Raw genomic sequence first — 20536 nt, forward strand, 5'->3', positions numbered from 1 at the left:
TGACAATGGCCCTTTTACGACCTGTGGACTTCAAGTCCCAGAATTCTTGAGCCAGCCAGGAATTCTGGGAGTTGAAGTCCACAGGTTATAAAGGGGCCATAGTTGCCTACCTCTTTCCAACAATCTGAAAAATGGCCTCTTGAAAACACACACACACACACATACACACACACACTTTCCCACAAGCACAGGTTGAATAGAAATTAGAAGGCAGGACAGGCCAGCTCCAGAGATTGACAATATTTGCTTCTAATACAGGATAGTCCTCAATTTACAACCGGTCGAATTCGGACCCGACTTACGACCTGTGAGTTTGAAATTACAATGGACCTCCCTGGAGGATACTTACGATCTGGATTCAAAGTTATGACAGTTCCACCACTCCAGTGGTGAGTTCAGGATCCCGTTGCAACCTGTACGGTGCAAAGGGGCCGGGCTTCCACCACATGAACGTGCGCAGTGCGTGCATGTGTACTTACCACCCGCGATGCTCCACAACGCTCCAGCTGCTCGGCGGAGCGTTGCGCAGGTGCCGTACCCTCTGTGCGCGGGAGCCCTGAAAACCTCAAATACCGGTAAGAAGCGTGGGTGGGCGAGTGGGCCCACTGGAGCACTGTACCAGAACGGTACCTGGTGCTTCCGGCAGGCACCGGTACGCCCATACCAGGGTGTACTGGTCGGAGCCCACCATTGCGCCCCTCCCTCCCCAATGTGGTCACTTCGGTCAGTCAGAAACTAGCCTGAATTTATGGACATTGGCAGAATCCCACAATCATGTGACTGTGTTTCATGATGGTTTGGCTGAAAACCAGCATCGGCTTTCAGTTTTTTGCCAAGACGCACCATCGGTTCGCTTAATGACTGCAGCATTCACTTAATAACCATGGATTTGTTTAACAATTGCTGTATAAAAACATGTTTAATCATGTTGGTCACGGGGAGACCTGATTTACGACCGTCATGAGTTATGAGCATGATGGGCAGGCTCTATTATGGTTATATTTGGATCCAGGCTTCTTTTTGCCTAATAGCTGATTGGACCATAGGATCGGGTCAAACAGCATGGGAGTGAAATTGAAGAAAAATAGGTGACAATATGTGAAACTTAGCCCAGGAAAACAGGAAGTTGTGAAAAAGAAACTCAAGATTGCTCCACCTTGAGTCGTTTCGATATAGGTAGTCCTGAATGAGCGACCGTACATTCCCGATTAAGATTATAAGTTGTGACAGTCGTAAACTAGGTCACCACATGATAGGACCTGTTTTTAACGACCTTTTTAGTGGCAGTTGTTAAACGAACGCTACAATTAAGTGAACCCGTTGTTCACTGTGGGCTAAGTACTGAGGTGGCGCAGTGGTTAGAGTACAATACTGCAAGCTACTTCTGCTGACTGCTGGCTGACTGCAATGTGGCAGTTCGAATCTCACCAGGCTCAGGGTTGACTCAGCCTTCCATCCTTCCGAGGTGGGTCAAATGAGGACCCAGATTGTTGGGGGAAATAGGCGGACTCTGTAAACCGCTTAGAGAGGGCTGTAAAGCACTGGGAAGCGGTATATAAGTCTAAGCGCTATTGGTGCTTTTGCTGGAAACTAGAAGTAAGTTTTGGGGCAAAAACATTGTAAATTGCAGTCATATGACTGTGGGATACTAGAAGCAGTAAATGTGGGTTGGTCACTGAATACCCAAAATGTGGTCACGTGACCCTCCCAGGAGGACGAACGCAGCTAACAGAACCAGGTCACAAGAACCTTTTGGGTGGTCCGTCATAACTTTGAACGGTCCTTAAGTGACCGGTCATAAAACGAGGACTACCTGTTTAAGGAGGGGAAAAAAAATGAAGGGCTCAAACCTGACCCTGTGAGCAATAGCCAATGAGGATTCTCCGAACTGGCCTGGAGGAAAGCATTTTTAAAAACCTGCAAGCGATGCATATATTTACCTGTATCTTTTTTGCAGACGTAGGGAAGTTTGTAGTTACACGGGACATCGTTCCATTTGCCAGTCTCGTGGGACACCAGCACCACGCAATCCTCGCCGCCGGCAAAGAAATTATCTGGCTGGTTTTCACGCCAATTCTCGTATTGCTAGCAAACAACAAAGAAATTTTAAAAAAAATCCCCAAGATTGCACATTCGTTGCCTCTTCCTTTTCATTTTTCTTTTTTCTGGATCAGGGATGTCCAATCTCGGGCACCTTTAAGACTTGTGGACTTCAACTCCCAGAATTCCTTAGCCAACAATGGGAATGAATGGCTGGCTGGGGGATTCTGGGAGTTGAAGTCCACAAGTCTTAAAATGGCCAAGATTGCGTGTCCCTGATCTACATCATGAATGCACAAAAGGGGTGGAGCTTGCATAGCATTGGCACAGTGCTGCTTTTATAATTTGCTGCTTGGGTTGTGTATCTCTGGGACACCACTATTCTAGTGGGAAAATGCCTTGTGTCATTTCCACCACTTAGTGGTTTCTCCAGAGTTTCAGCAAAAAAAGTCAAGGTGGCAATCCGAAGAGTAGGATCAAAGCTCTGTCTGTTTTTTTTAAATGTGCATTGCACATAAAACATGCGACTCATATAAAAAGAGGCAGATCGTACCGTTGTGTCCGCCACCTGGACTGTTTCACTGCACCTGGCTTCATTGCAGTTCCCATCTTTTATTTGCATTGATTTTATTGCAGTATCTTTGATTGTTGCGAGCCACCCAGAGTAGTTGACAGTGGGAAATCAATGTTTGCCATGCATTCCAGTGTTCTGTCCATTGATTACAGCTTGCTATTGATTCAGGTAGAGGAGAGCTTTTTCAGGGCCCTTTTTAGGCGTCGGCTCAGTGGCTAAGACGCTGATTTTGTCGTTCAGAAAGGTCGGCCGTTTGGCGGTTCGAATCCCTAGTGCCGCGTAATGGAGTGAGCTCCCATTACTTGTCCCAGCTTCTGCCAACGTAGCAGTTCGAAAGCAGGTAAAAATGCAAGTAGAAAAATAGGGACCACCTTTGGTGGGAAGGTAACAGTGTTCTGTGCACTTCCCGCATTTAGTCATGCCAGCCACATGACCACGAAGACGTCTTCGGACAGCGCTGGCTCTTCGGCTTTGAAATGGAGATGAGCACTGCTCCCCCTAGAGTCAGGAACAGCTAGCACCTATGTGCAAGGGGAACCTTTACCTTTAAAGCTCAAATCTAGGAACAACTGAGTCCTCCCGGAGAAGGGCGGCATACAAATAATAAAATTGAATTGAATAAAATTGAACAACTGTCTGAAAGAGAGACATCTAGCTTGGTGTGACATCTGTTGCCTGCTTCAACAGATGTCAGGCGCACATATTATATTGACTTGTTGATTTATAAAATTTATATGGCCGCCCACTCACTTTCAGTGACCCCAGGCAGCTTACAAACAATAAAAAACACAATACGCAAAGAGTAAAAACAATATCCCTCCCACACAGACTCCTTTGAAATAGGGTTCCGAGGAGCTCTTCGGGATAAGATTGGATATTGCTAGTTTATTTCATGCTACCCATGCACAGGAATCTGAACGACTAACAGTCAAGGCGAATTGGCACCAGATAAGAGTCATTGCAGAATAACAAAGTTGGAAGGGACCTTGGAGGTCTTCTAGTCTAACCCCCTGCTCAAGCAGGAGATCCCATGGCAGTGATGGTTAACCTTTTTGTCATCGCGTGCCGAAAGGGCACGCACATGTGTGCAACAGCACATCTGCATGCCCACACCCATAATGCAACGTGCCTGCACTCTGCACCTCCCCACATGCACATGTGACCGGGCACATGCGCCTGCCCCCTCACCCATTTTTCGCTTCCTGGTTGGTGCAAGAGGACTTCTAGGTCCAAAACAGGGCATGGGGTGGGGAGGGGGCCTTCACGCAGCACCCCCGTGCCTTGTTTTGGGCCTGGAAGGCCTCCTGCACCAACCTGGAAGCCTAAACATGGCGTGGGCGTGCCGCGCAAGCCCCCGAAATGCAATGCGAGCACCCACCGCGCATGCACGGCAGAGATCCGAAGACCAGCTGGCCGGCGGGAGGTGCAGGTGCATGCATGGCGGAGCTCGTGGGGGGGGACAGCTGCTGTAGCCGCAGAGAAGGCTCTGCATGCCACCTATGGCACATGTGCCATAGGTTCGCCATAACTGTCATGGCATTCCAGGCAAGTGGCAATCAAGTATCTTCTTAAAGACTTCCAGTGTTGGGACATTCACAACTTCTGGAGTCAATTTGTTCTACTGATTAATTGTTCTGTCAGGAATTTTCTCCTTAGTTCTCAGTTGCTTCTCTGCTTGATTAGTTTCCACCCATTGCTTCTTGTCCTGCCCTCAGGTGCTTTGGAGAATAGGTCTAAACTCTCTTCTTTGTGGCTGCCCCAGGGGTGGGTTCATGCCAGTTCTAGCCTCTTCTATAGAAGAGGTTCCACAAATCTACAGTGCCGTTTAGAACCGGTTCCAGCTCCTTCCCTCTGTCCGTCTGCACATCATCAAGATGAAGAGCGAGAGGAGGAAATCTGGGAGTTGAAGTCCACAAGTCTTAAAGCTGTCAAGTTTGAACACCCCTGGGTTTTTTTTTCTAAAGGGTTAGGGGTGCGAGGGTCTTGTAACTTGACAGCTTTAAGACTTACGTGGTTCAAAGGCCAGAGTTTCTGAGCCAACATGACTGGAGTAGGAATTCTGGGAGTTGAAGTCCGCAAGTGCTATCAAGTCATGCCTGACAAAGTCAACAGACTTCAAGGGGCGGCTGGATTTAGGTGTCTTACAGCAGTGGTCTCCAACCTTGGCAACTTTGGAGGAATCCTGGGAGTTGAAGTCCACAAGTCTTAAAGCTGCCAAGGTTGGAGACCACTGTCTTACAGGACTATAGAGATTCCAAACTCATGGTGTGTTTGATCCAGCCCTGGGACTCAGCCTGGTCACCTCCTACTTGGGAGCTCCAATCTTGGCTGCTTCAATTGGCAAGAGTCAACGCAGAGACACGCGGCCCTCAAAAAAGGTTGAACTGACCCAGCCCGAATCTCCTCTTGCACAGACTCACCAATCCGGTGTTGTCCGTCCACTGGAAATCCTGTTCCACGATGCGATCGTTGAGGCCGATCCAAGTGTTCTCGTGGCCAAAACCTGAGAGGGAGAAATGCTTGGAGTAAGAAAAATGCATTTCTTAGAGGCTTGACTAAGACCCCCCCCCAACCCTTTCGTTCACTGTAGTGTTAATTGATTCTGAATCCAAAAGAACCAGTTGCCTGGGCACTCAATCACCGCCCGGATATGTGGCAAAACTTCCCCGAAATGCGTGATACAAATGACCACATTCCCTGATGTGTGAACTTATTTTCGCTGTCCACCCTGAAGCAAACCTGGCTGTGGCCATCTTTACGGCCTTAGGGTTACCACAAGACAGGGAGGGGTGGGGAATAGTTAGCTGGGGTTTTGTAGTCAAAACAAAAGGTTTTTCTGTGGGAACCAAGGACAGTTCAACTGGTGGTGGGGAAGAGGAGGAGTAGAGTAACCAAGCAACCAGCTGGCATCTGGATTAGACAATGTGACGACTGATGACTGGGGTGGGGTGGGGGTGGGACTTTCACTCTTTAGTTAGGTGAAAACCATGGGAACTTTCAGAGTTGGTTTTTACCAGTCGTGGCAATATGATGTATCCAATAAATTGCTCTTTGAGGAATCTACCTGCTTTGGAGTTCTGCTTTCAATGGCTACATTACTTGGAACGCTGACATCTGCAGGGTCACGTGGCCTTCCTCTCTTGCTGTGGTTCCCTTCTCCCCCCAGAGTTCCAACTTACTGCTAATGAAATTATGTTCTTCCCAGGAATGAATGCTGGTGAGGTGTCCTGAGCGACGTCGGCAATCCCTTTCCGCGTCTTCCCATGCGCGCCGATGGGCGAAGTAGCGATAGCAGTGACCCTGGAACTTGAGCCACGTGTGGTCGCAGCCTTCTGTGTCTGAAAGGAAGAGAAAGCATCCAGTGGGGCGCAATGAAAAGGTCAGCTTTATCTTCTTTTTAACGAGCACGCCAATTTGCAACTGACAAGCGGAAGAGCTGTTGGAAGATATTCTCATGCTGGGAAGTGTCCTGATCACTTATGGCATTTTCTGGGAAGTGAAACCAGAATAGGATGAAAAGAACTAATGACTCTCCCTGCATGAGTGCTAGAGAGGTTACAGGTAGTCCTTAATTTGCAACCATCCTTTTAGTGACCATTCAAAATTACAACGGCACTAAAAGAAGTGTCTTATGGCTGGGTTTGTACTGATGACCCGTGCAACATTATGGTTCCACCACAAATGCGCGAACGACAAAAGCGCGCCTGACTAAACCGCGGTGACAAAACCGCGGTGACAAAACCGCGCCGATGAATGAGCGCTGAAGTGCGCCGACAACAGCGCGCCGACAGAAGCGCACTGTAATCCTAACCCTAACCCTAACCCTAACCCTAACCCTAACCCTAACCCTAACCCTAACCCTAACCCTTACCTTAACTTAAATCGCGCTTCTGTCGGCGCGCTGTTGTCGGCGCGCTGTTGTCAGCGCGCTTTTGACATCACGGTTTTAGCGCCGCGGTTTTGTCGGCGCGCTTTTGACGTTCGCGCTTTTGTCGGGTCACGCAACATTATTAAGGTCATGTGATCAAATTTTGGGTGCTTGGTTATAAGCATATATCTATGATGATCACAGCACCCCAGGGCCATGTGATCACAACTTGTTTTTTTAAGAAAAAAAACTTTATTGAGGATTTAAAACATTAAATACAAATACCTTTAAAAAGAGTTTTGTATAAGTCACAATCCCTTTTGACAGTACTGACATAACCATTTACTATTCAAATACATTTTTATACATTCCTAATTATTCTTATATCTATACATCTATGTTTCTAAGCTGTACATTTCATGTTCCTATTATTTATCCATTGATACCAGTTTTCCCAAACTGTATGGTATTCTGAGTCTTTCTTGTCCCTTAACTCCAAAGTGAGTTCATCCATTTCTGAGCAATCAAGAATCTTTTGGATTATTAAAAGATGGTATCACTTTTCCAACATTGCCAACATGCTCAGTAGCAGACCAGAGGTGGGTTCCTATCAGTTCGCACCTATTCGGTAGAACCGGTTCGTCAAATCTACCGAACCAGTTAGAAGAGGTTCCACCGGTGGACCCGGAAAGCAGGCCACACCTACAGAAGAGGTTCCAAAATTTTTTGAAACCCACCACTGGTCCTTGGATATAATTATTCTACACTATCATGCTCATATTTATAAAACTCAGTGCCTCTGTGAAAGGTAAGGATGACTACTGCATTTGTGGTGCAATCAGAACATTGCGTGTGTTGAAGTTGTTTTAATGCAAACCAAAGATGCCTTTTAAAAAACAAGTTTACATCCTATTCTTATGCATGCCAGTGCTGTGTGTGAGGTAATTTAAGGTGGTTCTGACAAGTGTCGTCGGTATCTTCATATCCGGTCACATGGGCGGCAAGCCACTCCCATCCGGTCACATGGGCGGCAAGCCACTCCCACAAAGAAGGCCACACCCATATAGTAGGTTCGAACAATTTTTGAAACCCACCACAGTAGCAGACCCACCAAACTGGTAGCAGACTTCAGAGACACTGCTGGTTAGTGGCTTCCAAAAGCCGTTCGGGCGGGAAGGAAATAGGCTGTCGAGGACCACGTTGGATTAATGGCGGTCTTTCTCTCCGGTTGCTGAGCTGGTAGTTTCCCAAACAAAGGGAATTTCACTCTCATCATCCCTCTGAGTTTTAGAGAGTGCGTGCATGTGTGCCAGGCACACTTCTGTTCCCACTCAAAAGCCATGTCTCCTTTTTATAAAAAGAGGATTCCGGGTTTAATGGCCAGCTTCTGTCTGGAGATATTAATGCAATATTCCCGTTTCAAACGATGCTTGACGTCTGTTTTGGTTCCTACAGCTGGCTTAACTGCATTGGTTGAAGATGTAGTGGCTGTCTTTGTGCAGAGGGCAAAGTTTGGCTGACAGTCAATATGGCGTAGTGCTGTGATGTGCCCACTTGATTAATTTAAGATTCAGTGAACGCAGGAGGTGGACTAATTAATTGACCAAGATAATAGTGTAGGGTGAACTCAGCCGTTTAGCATCCTTGCCAAACCTATTAATGCGGAGTGCAGTTAAGGAAACAAGATTCACCCACACCTTCTGGAATGCATTTTACTGCTAAGAATTAAGGGTTAGAGTACAGAATCTGGAGATGAGTGATAGGAACTTTCTCCTGTCCTCTGATAGTGAGTTCAATAGGTGGGGCTTTCAAAACTTTTTAATCTTTTTTCCTCTGGGATGACTGATCGATGGACTAAAGATTAGTTTACAGAATCAGGTTAGGTGGTCATGGAGAGAGATACTAGGTATCCACTAGAATGTAGATATTAGAATGGCAGATAAGTTGACATTCTAGAACCGTAATGGCGAACCTATGCCAGGCGTGCCATAAGTGGCAAGCAGACTCCTCTCTGTGGGCACACGAGCCGTTGGCACCAGCTCAGCTGTTGCACCAGCCTCCCGCTGGTCTCTGTCGTGCATGCCCAGTGGGCGGGGCACATGTGGGAGATGTGTGGGCATGCACGGGGCGGAGGGGTCATGGGGGGCAGGGGGAGCACGGGTGTGTGTGTGCAGTGCCACCCTGTGGCTCATTTTTGATCCCAGGAGACTGCAGGGAGGCCTACTAGGTCCAAAATAGGGCACGGGTGGTGGTGGGGTCGTGCACGCATGCGCGACGGGGGGGAGAGCGCAGGGGTGTCTCATGTGCATGTACAAGGCAGCAGGGGGGAGTGCGTGGAGGTTGCACGTTCATGTCCAGGGGGCGGGGCACGAGGTATGTGAGCAAGGGTGGGTTCCTGCCAGTTCTAACCTCTTCTATAGAAGAGTTTCCACAAATCTATAGTGCCGTTTAGAACCGGTTCCAACTCCCTCCCACCGCCCGTCCGCACATCATCAAGATGAAGAGCGAGAGGAGGAATTCTGGGAGTTGAAGTCCACAAGTCTTAAAGCTGTCAAGTTTGAACACCCCTGGGTTTTTTTTCCTAAAGCGTTAGGGGTGCAAGGGTCTTGTCACTTGACAGCTTTAAGACTTGCGTGCTTCAATGCCAGAGTTCCTGAGCCAACATGACTGGAGGAGGAATTCTGGGAGTTGAAGTCCACAAGTCTTAAAGCTGTCAAGTTTGAACACCACTGGGGGTTTTTTCCTAAAGGGTGAGGGGTGGAAGGGTCTTGTAACTTGACAGCTTTAAGACTTGTGTGCTTCAAATGCCAGAGTTTCTGAGCCAACATTTTGGTTGCTAAGCAAGAGCGTTGTTAAGTGAGTTTCACCACATTTTACTAGTTGGCCATGCCCTTCCAGTCACATGGCTGGCAAGCCACTCCCACAAAGCAGGCCACACCTACAGAAGAGGTTCTAAAAAAATTGAAACCCACCACTGTATGTGAGGCATGCATTGTATTATGGTTAGGGTTAGGGTGCTTTCGGCATGCAGTGGCAAAAAAGTTAGCCATTCCTGTTCTAGAATTTGATTGTCAAAAACACCTGGGCAGTACTAGCACTGTTAAAAAGAGTATATATGTTATTTGTTTTTACCTTTGTTTCATGGCAAGTGGAATGCCAGGACAATTGCACTGTATTCAATATATTTATATGTAAACAATAAAAATATATTTTTTAAAAAAATACTTTACAGCTAGTCCTCAACTTACGACCACCATGGGAACCATGATCTGTGCAGGTAAATAACTTATAACGGTTCACTTAATGACAGTTTGAAGTCACAACCGGACTGAAAAAAGTGATTGGTGACTGTTCTTCACACGTATGAACATCATCGCATCCCCATGGTCACATGATTTACATTCAGATGTTTCACACCTGACTCGCATTTATGATGACTGCAGTGACCTGGGGTCATGCAGTCATCTCTTGCAACCTTCTGACATGCAAAATCAACAGGGGATCCAGATTCACTTAAGAACCGTGTTATTAAGATAACAACTGTAGGGATTCACTTAACAAACGTGGCAAAAATGTCATAAAATGGGGAAAAACTTGCTTAACAAATTTCTCACTTAGCAACATAAATTTTGCACTCAATTATGGTCATAAGTTAAGGATCACCTATACTGATAAGCAATAGTGAGTAATGCCCAATTTTCTGATCTATTTTGCCATGGCTGTTAAGTGCAGTTGTTAAGTGAATTACGTGGATGTTAAGCAAATCCAGCTTCTCATATTGACTTTCCTTGTCAAAAGCCCGCAGGGAAGGCAGCAATTGGAAATCATATGACTACAGTGTTAGGAATGTAATCTAACAGTTGGGTTGGCAATATATAAATCAATATACAAAGCTATACCTGTTTCTTTAAATCATACTGTAAAATGTGATTGGTTGCTGTTTTTCCTCAATTGGCCAAAAGAGGGAGCCAGAATGACTGTTAGCTCTCTGTTGGTGAGATGCTGGGCTGATCTGATCTGAGTGTTTTGGAAGCTGGCTGTTAGAAAGTGCCGTGAGCTATTGTAAATTTTGCAACTGCTAGCAAATTTTGAGTACCGAACTATTTGTATGTTTATGGACTATGTTATTTGGATTATCCCTTAACTGAAAGACGTTGATGACTGACTGTCTTATCCGTGTATGACTTGGACTGTTTGATGGACTCTGATACCTCTATTTCCATGAAAGTAAAAGCCTACTTAAACTGCAGTGTCTCTGTATGCTGGTTTGTGAATTCTCCAACACAACACTCACAGCGCTTCGCTGAACACACTCACTCTCCCAACAGGGAGCTTACCTAACACACAGGATGCTGCAAAGGTCATAAACACATGCTGGCTGCCAAACAACTGAATTTATTCATATGAAACAAAGATGCTGCAGCGGCACAGGTGGGTTGCGCCTGCTTCGGCCCGGATCGGGCGAACGGGTAGCAGTGGTGCTAAATGCTTCTGCACATGCACATGCTCAGAGGTTTCTGTGAATGCTTAGAAGCGTTGCGCACACGTGAGCACATCTGAACCGGTAGTAAAAAAATTGGGAACCCACCAATTTGGTTGCAATTATCAGGACTTTTTCAGTGCTCTTGTAACTTTGAATGGTTGCTAAATGAAACACACACACACACACACACACACACACTACTGTCCTTGCCCACCTTCTCTGAGCTTGAAAAGCAAAATTGGACTCCATTAGACTAGCAATTGGATAGCAGACCACCAAGAGATCCTCTTGGCTGTGGACTAGACCAGGTAGATGGTGGCTGCCATCTCCTTCACTATTGCATCTTCATGGAGGCATCAGGATCAGGGGTGGGACTGAAAAGCAACTGGTTCTCTGCCCAGTTGCTGGATTGGCATGGCCATGATCACCCCAGCCTCCTACACCATGGCAGGAGGGGGGCTTTTCTCGAGCCTCCAGGAGGGTGAAAACAGCCTCTCTTGGGTTCCGGAAGCTGGAAACAAGCCCATTTCTAGACTTCATCCTCCCAGAGCCTCTGCGCGGGCCCTGCACCTATTTGGCATGATGACCGGGCCGTGTGAAGACTCCTGGGAGGGGCATTGCAGGGTGGGCAGGGCCAGCCAGTCCTTCCAGCTACCATTTTGGCAAACCAGATGTAAAATTAGCATCCAGTTCCCCCGAACTGGTCTGAACCGGCTGAATCCCACCCCTGATCAGGATGGAGCTCCATTTTATTTCCATGAGTATCTACAGCAATGGTAGTCAACCTGGTCCCCCACTTGTGGGCGTTCCAGCTTTCATGGTGGACGGTAGGGGTTTTGTCTGATACTGAAGCACTTTCCGTTTTTAAATTTAATTGACTTTCCTACTTTATAAATCACCATTAATGTGGAACCGGTGGGCGGTTAGAAAATTTTACTACTAACAGAGATGCAAAAGTGGGCGGTAGGTATAAAAAGGTTGACTACCCCTGATCTACAGGGTTGGGGAATGTGACCACATGCGTGTCCTTGCATGAAGAGCACAAATTCTGCACCTCTGTCATTTCACCTCACGCCGCAGTAGACCCATTGAAACAACTGTGTGATTTGCAGAGTGAGGTCACAACGTGCATGACATCGTTTTGACGTGGCCGTGTTTTTCGGCCAGACACACGTAGAGAACAGTGGTGGGATTCCAATAATTTAACAACCGGTTCTCTGCCCTAATGACCAGCTGGGTAAGCGTGGACCAGTGGTCATGTGACCGTGTGGGCGTAGCCAACTCAAAGTCACTCATGTCAACGGGCGCTTTGCTTTATCTGTTACAATGTAATAACGGGTAACTGGAGAGGCGGTTTCTGTAAGCAGGGCAATAAAGATTAGGCTAGAAACAACACCAGAATGTTTCCTTCCTGCCTTCCTTACAGGATTAGCCTTGTAAAAATGGAAAAAACCAAAAGGAGGTTTCTTCCAACAATTGGTTCTCCCAACTGCTTAGAAAGTTAACAACCGGTTTTCCCGAATAGGTGCGAACTGGCTGAATCTCACCACTGCTAGAGAAGTTGAACACGCTGTGCAGTGCTTTATTCCTCATCTGAATGATTTTTGCATAAAAAATTGTAGAGGGTCCTTCTCACCTCGGTTGCATAAGCTCCCTCCGTAGCTGGGCAAACACAGGCAGACAAAGGCGTTGATCTCATCAATGCAGGTGCCACCATTTTGACAAGGGTTGGATAAGCAGTCGTCAATATCTGTGGGGAGAAGAGCAGGTGTGAAGGCCGGGACTCTGTCACATTATGGCTGCTGCTGCCTGGGATTCTCAAGTCCCCCTTCTGATTGCCCGGGTTCTGTTTTTCAGGAAACCCCAATACACTTTTTATTTATTTTAATTTATTTCTATCCCGCCTTTACAGTCAGTCCTCGACTTACAACAGTTCATTTAGTGACCGTTCAAAGTTACAACGGCACTGGAAAAAAGTGACTTACGACCGTTTTTCACACTTAAGAATGTTCCCAGCAGCCCCATGACCAAAATGTGATCAAAATTCAGATGCTTGTGCAACCGGTTCATATTTATGACGGTTTCAGTGTCCCGGGGACCCATGTGAACCCCCTTTTGTGACCTTCTGACAAGCAAAGTCCATGGGGAAGTCAGATTCACTTAACAACCAGGTTACTAATTTATCCATTGCAGTGATTCACTTAACATCTGTGGCAAGAAAGGACGTAAAACGGAGCAAAACTCACTTAACAAATGTCTCACTTAACAACAGAGATTTTGGACTCATTTGTGGTCATGAGTCAAGGAATACATGTATTATCTTTAGAAATAAATCTAGGCAGTGAACATATTCAACACACTTCCCTCTTCCTATTTTTCCACAACTCTGTGAGGTGGGTTGGGCTGAGTGAGAGGGACCCAAAGCCACCCAGCTGGCTTTCATGGCTAAGGCGGGACTAGAACTCCTTATGATTGGCCGAATATCACCCAGTTGGCTTTCGTGGCTAAGGCAGGACTAGAACTCTCAGTCTCCTTATAATTGGCCCAATATCACCCAGTTATCTTTCATGACTAAGGTGGAACTACAACTCAACGTCTTCTTATGATTAGCCCAATATGACTCAGTTGAGTTTCATGGCTAAGGGAGGACTAGAACTCCCAGTCTCCTTATGATTGACCCAATATGACCCAGTTGGCTTTCATGGCTAAGGGAGGACTAGAACTCCCAGTCTCCTTATGATTGACCCAATATGACCCAGTTGGCTTTCATTTGAATTGAATTTGAATTTATTATATTTCTATGCCGCCCTTTTCCCCGAAGGGGACTCAGGGCGGCTCACAACCCAAGTCATGGCTAAGGCAGGAGTAGAACTCCCAGTCTCCTTATGATTGACCCAATATGACCCAGTTGGCCTTCATGGCTAAGGCAGGACTAGAACTCCCAGTCTCCTTATGATTCACCCAATACGACCCAGTTGGCCTTCATGGCTAAGGCAGGACTAGAACTTACATTTCTGGCTTTCTAGCCTGGTGCTTTAATTAATTTAATTTAACTAGACGGAATTGGCTTTTTGTATATACTGTAGCAGGCAAAAAAATGAACTTACGATTTATGGTTTTGAGGATTAGAAAAAAATATTATAAAAAGAGTGGGTTTTTGTATAACCATAGAGTAAGAGCTAACTTTGTAGTTGTACTTATAATTGCTGTAAAGAAAATCAGAAACTACTTTTTTCCCTTTCATGGCTGGCTGGGGAATTCTGGGAGTTGAAGTCCATACAACTTCGAATTGCCAAGGCTGCCCTGGAGAAATACTCCCAATGGATGCACTGAACCCTCTTGGGAAATCTAGTCTGTGCATATGAGTTGGCTTGAAACACAAACAAGCTCAGGGCTGGGGATGAATCCTCAGGGCTTATCTGAGTTAGAGGAACAGCAGCCAGCTGCATCCCAAGCGAAGATTAACAACACAGCAATCCAGCAGATAAATGCAGCTACATCCATCTGTGAGCCCGACAGCCGAGCATGTGCATAAAATTGGTGTGAAACGTCAAACCTCGCTTGTTTGGCTAACTGTAGCCATTTCGGTTCTTTCTTAGAACTTTAGAGCGAGGGGAGGATTGGGTCAAAAATATCTGCAAAAACAATACCTTCAAAACAGTGGTGGGACTCAAATAATTTAACAACCCGTTCTCTGCCCTAATGACTGGGTGAGTGGGCCTGGCTATGGTGGGCATGGCCAGGGGGTGTGACAGGCAGCACTCAGCCTCCTGCACTTCCCTGGGAGCAAAAATGGGTTGTGGGGAGACTCCTGGAAGGGGCGGGGCAGGAAGGGGTGGGGCCAGCCAGTAATTTAACAACTGGTTCGCTCAAACTGGTCCGAACCGGCTGAATCCCACCACTGCTTCAAAAGTATTTGCCAACAATAGCAATAGCAGTTAGACTTATACGAATAGTCCTCAATTTACAACAGTTTGTTTAAAAAAAGCCTGTAGAGATTCTCAGTCATCCAGGTCATTTATTTTCAAACAAACACACAAAACATATAGCATAAAAACCTCTTCAACTACATATAGTGTGTCAATTGGTTACAAGATCTTTCTGCGTCGTTTCCATAGTCATCACTTGAGCTTTATCAAAAATCACACATTGTCAATCAAATATCTTTGTATACATTATTATTACACTTCATTTGTTTAATTATCACCGTTGTTTCTCCATTTTAAACAAGGTATTCTAAATATGTATCCATTTATATTATAATGATTCATTATATCATCTTCAATATACCCAATAATAAAGAAATTTTTTTGCATCCTATTCTAAATCATTTTATTTATTATTTTAGCATTAATGACATTCTCTAATAATTTTCAATTCCGTTTTTTTCCATTATTAGTATCATCAATCTAATATATATTTATACAAATTGTTATAATTGTTAAACATCCATTAAGCATAGCTATTATTACAACCTTTTTATATGAGGCAGATTAAATTTGAAGTGAATTTAATCTCTTTAAGCTCTACATGGGGCTGCCCTTGAAAAGTGTTCGAAGACTTCAGCTAGTCCAGAATGCAGCCGCATGAGCGATTGTGGGTGCACCCAGGTAAACCCACGTTACACCTATCCTCCACAAGCTGCACTGGCTACCCATTGGTCTCCGGACACGCTTCAAGGTGCTAGTTGTTACTTATAAAGCCCTGCATGGCATCGGACCTGGGTACCTGAGAGACCGCCTCCTGCCAATTACCTCCCAAAGACCGATTCGATCTCACAGGCTTGGCCTTCTCCGGGTTCCATCAGCCAGCCAATGTCGGCTGGCAACCCCCTGGGGGAAAGCCTTCTCTGTTGCTGTGCCGGCCCTCTGGAATGAGCTCCCCGTGGAGATCCGGACCCTTACTACCTTCCCGGCCTTTCGTAAAGCTACCAAGGCCTGGCTGTTCCGACAGGCTGGGGGCTGTTGAAATATCCAGCCCCGCCTCAATTGTGAATGTTGTGCATTTTTAAATTCTTTGTTTTGTCTTATTTATTTCCCTTTCCCTGTTTATTGTGAGCCACCCGGAGTCCTTCAGGAGTGGGCGGCATACAAAACTAATAAACAACAACAACAACATTGTCAGGCCTGTAGTTATGTTCCTTTTAGGATCTTTGGCCTGCCACACTTTCTATTATTTCACTATGCTGTTTCATTAGTGTAGTAATTGAGAGGGGGGAATAGAAAGGAGTAGAATTGTGGAATTTGTTGTTGTCATTCTTTTCTAGAAGCCCAAGGTCATCTTTTGTCTCCACACCTCTGCACCTGACCGGAACCAGCTGGGTGGAGATGCCAGCATGGCCGAAGAAGATTGGACCATGTGATGGATTTGTGGGTGTGGGGACAAGATCATGAACTTTCAACTGGATGGAATCGCAGGAAGTTTTCAGAATTGGGATTTTCCACAGATGTCCCAACATGTCTGACTTATTAAATTGGAACTTTACGGATAGCTCTGCCTTGGACTCTGATTTAATTCTGCATGATATTTGGAACACTGACATTATCCTAATTCTCAAAACTTCCTGAGATTCCATCTATTATGGCTTTTCATTATATCATCCTGAAATCATCCAATGATATTACATCTTTATATTCTATTCTATATAGACTTATTTATCTTTTATAAAAAGGCTTTTCAACATCGTCTCCATCATCCTCACTTATAGTTTCTATAAAATTTCATATTATCAATTTAGTATATATAAATGCCTTATTATCATTATTGATCATTTATTTGACTGTAGCTATTGTTACTTTATCTTATACATAGTACTCAAAGTTTAACTACATTTAATTAAATTTTATTGTGACATTTCCTTTCATCATCCTGTATCATTCCAGAAATACTTGCCATTTGTAGAATCTGTATTCTAAGTGCTTTCTTGATAAGTCTTATGTGGACTTCTCTTGACAACTTGTTGTTCATTGGATATCTTATAAGAATTCGAAACCCTCCATCTGTTCCTTTCATCAGCTTGACTTTTGTTATCACTAGTGCTTCTGCCGAAATTATTCTCATTGTTTCTGCCAAATTTTCTCCCCTTTCTCCCTCTATGTTTTGACATCTGAGATAGAGTTCCAGTTCATCGATCTCTCCTTTCCATATTTCACACTTATCATTTCCTTCCGCACTCGATTTGCTGTCAGTGTCAACAATTTTCTTATCACTTTCATATGTCTCTGTGATTTTTTGAACTCTGTCTTCAAATTTCATCATTGTTTTATAAGTATTCTCAACTCTTCCTTCCGTCCTTTCTGTATTTTGATCTATAATTTCAAGTCTCTTTTCAATTCCCTCGGTGATTATTAAGACTTTTTGAATTTCTAACATAATTTTTTGCAATGTTAGTTCCTTTTCTTCTTCATATTGTGCCATTTTTCCAAGTTATAAACACTGCCACTAAAACATCCAAGGCTTTTGCTAGGTTTCAAACAAATTCAGTGAAGTTTTTTCCACTGACCCTTTCAGTAAACAAAGCCGATAGCTTTGTAATATCAGATGTTGCCAAGCCTTTAGCCTCTAGATGGCAGTGTTACATCTTTTCCCTCTGTTTTTGACTCTCTTTTCTAAGCTCTGAACTCCGGAAATGAAAAAAAATTGTTTAAAGATTACGATCCAGCTGAGCCTTGCGAGGAAAGAGGTTTTAATCCATAAATACAAAAAATAGGAAAAGTATAGAGGAAAAAGGGGGGAAAAAAGAACAGTCCAGTTTAAAAGTAAGAGGCATTTGTAAAAAGTCCATCCATAGAAAACAAACAAAATTAAAGTGGAAAAAATAACACGATAGTTTTAAACCAGGGTTAATTCGCTGCTTGCTTCCTTCTGTCTTCAATTTTATTTTAACTCCAAGTTTTTTGGGTTTTCTCTTCTCTAATAATAAAGATTTTTCTCACCATTTCAGCACACTCTCCTGTACTGCTTCTGTTTCAGGGGCTTGTCCCAACCTTCTATAGTCATATTGGCTGCTTCTCTTGTAGCCGGCAAAAAGAGCTTTTTCCTGGATCAATCAAAGGCTTTGCAATGCCCCTGAGATCAGCAGCACATGGCCTTCTCTATCACCGTTCCTTCAGAATGGTTTAGATCCAAAAAGGATTGTCCAGCAACAGAGATATCGACATCAATCCTGGAGCGCCAAGATTGCATGTCGTGTCGTAGCGACGTCAAGCCCCGCCTAACCTTTTGCGGCCTTCTGGCAAGCAAAGTCAATGGGGAAACCAAATTCACTCCACAATTGGGTTATTAACTTATCAGCTGCAGTGCTTCATTTAAGAACTGAGGCAAGAAAAGTTGTAAGATGAGGCAAAATTCAGTTAACAAGTGCCTCACTTAAAAACAGAAATTTGGGGCTCCGTTGTGGTTGTAAGTCAAGAATTACCTGTATGTTCTGACCTAGGCTTCCCCAGCAGCACAAAGTCGAGTCCTTGCCCCGATAAATCCCTTTTATTTAATTTACAGTGAATTCTTCTCCAGAAAAGTCTTTCCTCTCCCACAGTCTTTCAAGTTGGTTCACAATTACCAACCTTTATCAGGCTTGGAGAGTGGCCAGGCCGATATCTTTCAGACCCCCAATATTTGGCAAGAATGCAGGAATGAACTAATTGTCTCCTGCAAACTCCACTCCCTTGTCGCTCCTCTTTTATTTCCTCTGGGAGGAGCCATTCACTATCCACCTGTACCTTTACTCCCAAGTCAATCCCTGTTCTTTAACTGTTCCCTTCGTCTGGCAACTGTGAGCATACGCACACTGGGAACAGGCTCCAGCTGTTTGTCTGCCCCACTTATGTCTGACTCCGAAGGCAACTGATAATTGGCATACGGCTCTGGCCCCCTCTCTGCCTCCGACACAGAGCCCTCATCAGAGCCTTCCCCAGACTCCAGGACTGGCCCATGTTCCTCCCCAACCTCCTCACTGTCCGAATCTGTTGTGGGCCACAACACTGTATACTGCTTCACAGTGGTTTACAACCCTCTCTAAGTGGTTTACAGAGATAGCATATTGCCCCCAACCAGCTGGGTCCTCATTTTACCCACCTCGGAAGGACTACCAGTATGGGAATTGATTCCCGTAAACTTTTCCAACGGAGCCTCCCAAACCCACCCACCCCAATCTCCTCACCTATTTCACAGTTTTCGCCTGTGAATCCTGGCAGACAGTGGCAGCTGGAAAGGTTTCCACTCGACTGGCAGGTGCCCCCGTGCAAACATGGATCGTTATCGCAAGGGTCACTTTCGGCTGCAAAAAAAGAAACAAGGGGAAGATAAGGAGGAAGGGTTTTTTATTTTTGTTGTTGTTCAAGCAATCCAAATTGCAGAGAGATTGCTCAGGTCCTCCACTCAGACAAATGTGTGCCCAATCTCTTCTTAAAAGTCTCCAGTGTTGGAGCACCCACACTAATTTATTGTTCTGTCAGGAAATTTCTCCTTAGTTCTAGGTTGCTTCTCTCCTTGATTATTTTTCATGCATTGCTTCTTGTCCTGCCCTCAAGTGCTTTGGAGAATAACTTGACTCTGTCTTCTTTGTGGTAGCTCCTCAAATATTGGAAGACTGCTCTCATGCTACCCCCAGTTCAGTGGTGGGATTCAAATAATTTAACAACCAATTCTCTGCCCTAATGACCAGCAGGGTAGGTGGGGCTTGGTGGTCATGTGACCGTGTGGGCGTGGCCAACTCAACATCACTCACGTTGATGGGCGCTTCACCTTAGCTGTTACAATGTAATAAGGGTTAACCAGAGAGGCAGTTTCTATAAGCAGGACAATAAAGATTAGGCTAGAAACAACACTAGAATGTTTCCTTCCTGCCTTCCTTACAGGATTAGCCCTGTAAAGTGGGAAAAAACAAAACAAAAGGAGGTTTCTTCCAACAACCGAACTGCTTAGAAAGTTACCAATCAGTTCTCCAGAATAGGTGCGAACCGGCTGAATCCAACCACTGCCCCAGTTGTTCATTTCATTATAGACATACCCAGTTCCTGCAACCATTCTTCATATGTTTTAGCCTCCGGTCCCCTAATAATCTTTGTTGCTCTTCTCTGCACTCTTTCTAGAGTCTCCACATCTTTTTAATATTGTGGCAACCAAAACCGGATGCAATATTGCAAGTGTGATCACACTCCACAAATAGAATGGGTACACTCCAGACCACCATGACCCCCTTAAATACTGTTATGTCATGAGACCTTGGAGGCACCTTCTCTGTAGCTTCCCCAGTCCTTTGAACAGCCTTCCACTTGAGATCCAGAAAGCCTCTACCTTTTTAGCCTTCTGAAAGAACATGGAGACCAGGGTCTTCCCCGAAAGATTGAGCTACGTCAGTGATGGCAAATCCATGACATGTGTTTCATGCCCAAGGCAGGACTAGAATTCACAGTCTCCTGGTGACTGGCCCAAAGCCACCCAGCCAGTTTTCATTTTATTATTTATTTATCCCTTCATTTGTATCCTGCCTTTATTAGTTTTACAAACAACTCAAGGCAGTGAACATGTCTCACATACCTTCCTCCCCATTTTTCATTTCTCAACAACACCC

The 20536-nt window shown here is 45.0% G+C and overlaps 1 protein-coding gene across 1 annotated transcript in view; it reads right to left on the bottom strand.

Annotated features, from left to right (window-relative positions):
• Positions 1–20536, bottom strand: part of NCAN (neurocan) — an 87601-nt gene that overhangs the window by 6043 nt on the left and 61022 nt on the right. Inside the window, exons 8-12 of the mRNA XM_032214327.1 lie at positions 19124–19240; positions 12602–12715; positions 5794–5952; positions 5035–5117; positions 1941–2085 (exon numbers count right to left, since the gene is read on the bottom strand). Of these exons, the coding sequence (XP_032070218.1) occupies positions 1941–2085; positions 5035–5117; positions 5794–5952; positions 12602–12715; positions 19124–19240 (618 nt within the window). The remainder of the gene's footprint in view (positions 1–1940; positions 2086–5034; positions 5118–5793; positions 5953–12601; positions 12716–19123; positions 19241–20536) is intronic.

This window comes from Thamnophis elegans, chromosome 1, assembly GCF_009769535.1.
Source record: "Thamnophis elegans isolate rThaEle1 chromosome 1, rThaEle1.pri, whole genome shotgun sequence".
NCBI classification, from domain to species: domain Eukaryota; kingdom Metazoa; phylum Chordata; class Lepidosauria; order Squamata; family Colubridae; genus Thamnophis; species Thamnophis elegans.